The 3,580-nt window shown below is 27.0% G+C and overlaps 1 protein-coding gene across 1 annotated transcript in view; it reads right to left on the minus strand.

Annotated features, from left to right (window-relative positions):
• LOTGIDRAFT_175270 (hypothetical protein) overlaps positions 1-3,265 on the minus strand; it is a gene marked incomplete at both ends in the record, with an annotated part of 20,094 nt that extends 16,829 nt beyond the window's left edge. The window contains 12 exons of the mRNA XM_009056132.1: positions 97-201; positions 663-929; positions 1,201-1,551; positions 1,619-1,669; positions 1,737-1,787; positions 2,082-2,132; positions 2,201-2,251; positions 2,320-2,370; positions 2,436-2,486; positions 2,552-2,602; positions 2,786-2,836; positions 3,217-3,265. Of these exons, the coding sequence (XP_009054380.1) occupies positions 97-201; positions 663-929; positions 1,201-1,551; positions 1,619-1,669; positions 1,737-1,787; positions 2,082-2,132; positions 2,201-2,251; positions 2,320-2,370; positions 2,436-2,486; positions 2,552-2,602; positions 2,786-2,836; positions 3,217-3,265 (1,180 nt within the window). The remainder of the gene's footprint in view (positions 1-96; positions 202-662; positions 930-1,200; positions 1,552-1,618; positions 1,670-1,736; positions 1,788-2,081; positions 2,133-2,200; positions 2,252-2,319; positions 2,371-2,435; positions 2,487-2,551; positions 2,603-2,785; positions 2,837-3,216) is intronic.
• Between the last annotated feature and the right edge of the window lie 315 nt (positions 3,266-3,580).

Consider the following 3,580-nt stretch of genomic DNA (forward strand, 5'->3'; position numbering starts at 1 on the left):
ATGTATATACTCCTTTCTGTGATATTTGAACTGTAGAATCAACTTGTCCTGTAGGGGTAGTTGTTGTATCTTTATACCATTTATAACTCAAACTACCATTAGGATTAGCATCAGTTACAATACACTTTAATTCTACTATATTACCTTCTATTATTTTATAGTTACCAGATACTTCAGGTTCTATCTTTACACTTGGTTTATCTAACAATAGAAATATAAAATACACTTCATTTATCTGTAATATAAAATATACTTTGTTTATCTAACAAAGAAATATAGAATATACTTGGTTTATCTAACAACAGAAATATAAAATATACTTGGTTTATCTAATAAGAGAAATACACAATATGCTTGATTTCAAAATGATTTAAGCTTAGTCTATATTAACCTGCTAGAATATAATCTGTTGTAACAAAGATTTTTTTTCAGATGGTATGTGAAATTTTGGTCAATTTTTATACCTATTATATTTAGAGTTTTAGCGTAAATTTAAATTGTTAGTACTATCTTGATTTTCAGAATATTTTCTTTTTCATGTTTTGTACTAAATTTGCATATTATTCAAATTATTTTTTTCATTTACGACCTATCAATTTCTTTTGTTATGATATGGTGCGGCAAAATTAAATTATAGTTACATATTTTTATAAAATACTTACACTGAACATCTAGAATAACAGTATCAGATTTACTACTACCATATCCATTGTCTGCTGAACATGATAGAGTTTGACCATTTTGATTTTTATTTGGTGTCAATTGGAAAGATGATGATGTTGATAATGTTTGATCTGTTTCTACTATAAACCATCTATAATTTATTACTGGATCAGGATTATTGGTGACTTTACAATTCATTGTGGTAGACAATCCATTTACTAGATTTAGACTGTTTTTATTTTCTATTTCGACACCTTTCACTGGTACTAGAAATAACAAATCAAAATAAAATTGAAATCTATTAATATGTGATTTATAGGAATTAACAATTCAAAAGTCATTCCTTTCCTGTTTATTAATCTCATATCGTTCCTACTCGTCATCTTGGAATATGTTTTTCCGGTTTTTTCTTTAATATCTATTTCAAGTGCAGACAACATTTCGAATTTATTTGTTTTAGTTATAAATAATTATTTATGAAGAGTCTATTTAATTAAAACTAGATGAAATAATGAAGCTCTAGTAACATAGAATTACCTTTAACATTAATAGTTTTATTGATTCGAAATGATTCAGATGGAAGTTCACCCACTCTACATATCCAGATACCACCATCTCTTTGTTTAGATACTGTATCAATATGTATAGTTACACTAGTAGTTGTTTTAGATGCTGTATAGAATCCTCTATAGTCGGTATAGTTGTTTGATGGTCCAGGATTTAGGATATTACAATCTTGTTCTTGTATAGTAACAAAACAGTTAGCTATATTACTATCATCACCAGATCGAGATAAACTTATTGTATAAGCATTGTTATAATAACAGGTAACACTACCAGATTCTCCATCAACTAGTTCATTAGGTTCAGTATTTATTATAACTTGACCTAGAATAGAAGGAGAATATTATACAGTTACTGTCTATTACATTGTTATAATAACAGGTAACACTACCAGATTCTCCATCAACTAGTTCATTAGGTTCAGTATTTATTATAACTTGACCTAGAATAGAAGGAGAATATTATACAGTTACTGTCTATTACATTGTTATAATAACAGGTAACACTACCAGATTCTCCATCAACTAGTTCATTAGGTTCAGTATTTATTTTAACTTGACCTAGAATAGGAGAATATTATACAGTTACTGTCTATTACATTGTTATAATAACAGGTAATACTACCAGATTCCCCATGAATTAGTTTATTAGGTTCAGTATTTATTATAACTTGACCTAGAATAGGAGAATATTATACAGTTACTGTATATTACATTGTTATAATATCAGGTAATACTACCAGATTCCCCATGAATTAGTTTATTAGGTTCAGTATTTATTATAACTTGACCTAGAATAGGAGAATATTATACAGTTACTGTATATTACATTGTTATAATATCAGGTAATACTACCAGATTCCCCATGAATTAGTTTATTAGGTTCAGTATGTATTATAACTTGACCTAGAATAGAAAAGAGAATATTATACAGTTACTGTCTATTACATTGTTATAATAACAGGTAATACTACCAGATTCCCCATGAATTAGTTTATTAGGTTCAGTATTTATTATAACTTGACCTAGAATAGAAAAGAGAATATTATACAGTTACTGTCTATTACATTGTTATAATAACAGGTAACGCTACCAGATTCTCCATCAACTAGTTCATTAGGTTTAGTATTTATTATAACTTGACCTAGAATAGGAGAATATTTATACAGTTACTGTATATTACATTGTTATAATATCAGGTAATACTACCAGATTCCCCATCAACTAGTTCATTAGGTTTAGTATTTATTATAACTTGACCTAGAATAGGAGAATATTTATACAGTTACTGTCTATTACATTGTTATAATAACAGGTAATACTACCTGATTCTACATCAACTAGTTCATTAGGTTCAGTATTTATTATAACGTGACCTAGAATAGGAGAATATTTATACAGTTACTGTCTATTACATTGTTATAATAACAGGTAACACTACCAGATTCTCAATCAATTAGTTTATTAGGTTCAGTATTTATTATAACTTGACCTAGAATAGAAAGAGAATATTATACAGTTACTGTCTATTACATTGTTATAATAACAGGTAACACTACCAGATTCTCCATCAACTAGTTCATTAGGTTCAGTATTTATTATAACTTGACCTAGAATAGAAAGAGAATATTATACAGTTACTGTCTATTACATTGTTATAATAACAGGTAATACTACCAGATTCTCAATCAACTAGTTTATTAGGTTCAGTATTTATTATAACTTGACCTAGAATAGAAGGAGAATATTTAAGTAATAAGTAAATAAACGTATATACAATCCATATTCAATGATTATATCAATAATAAAGGGGAAAGAACATACACGATCCCAATAACAGATAAGTAATTTCAACATTGGACCTCTAAGATTCGGTTTATTAGTATTTATACATTAACACAATGAATAAATGAAGCTATAATGAATAAATTATGATTATTCAACATATGATTATATGTACTATATGATTATAATAAGATATATAACATACCTAATATTGTTTGAGTTAATATTCCTATCAGTAACACAACTATCGCCATTTTAGTTTAAGATTATAATATATTTGATATAAGTTATACAATCTATATTACTTTCTTATTATACAGGGGTGGAAGTTTAAAAAGAAAAGAAAAACAAGTATTCTATTACGAAAATGACTATTCACATGTAAATAAATCAGTTGTATAGTCAATGACTTACCAGTGGTAATGAACCATGACTATTCGCTATACCATTTTAGCTAGATCGAGTGAAGTTTATTGCATTAGCACCGTTGTATTATTATACAATAACTGTCGATTACGTTTATACATAAAACATGAGACATTTATTTTTTACTTAACGTTTTCTGAACT

Source organism: Lottia gigantea, assembly GCF_000327385.1.
Source record: "Lottia gigantea unplaced genomic scaffold LOTGIsca_262, whole genome shotgun sequence".
Lineage (NCBI taxonomy): Eukaryota > Metazoa > Mollusca > Gastropoda > Lottiidae > Lottia > Lottia gigantea.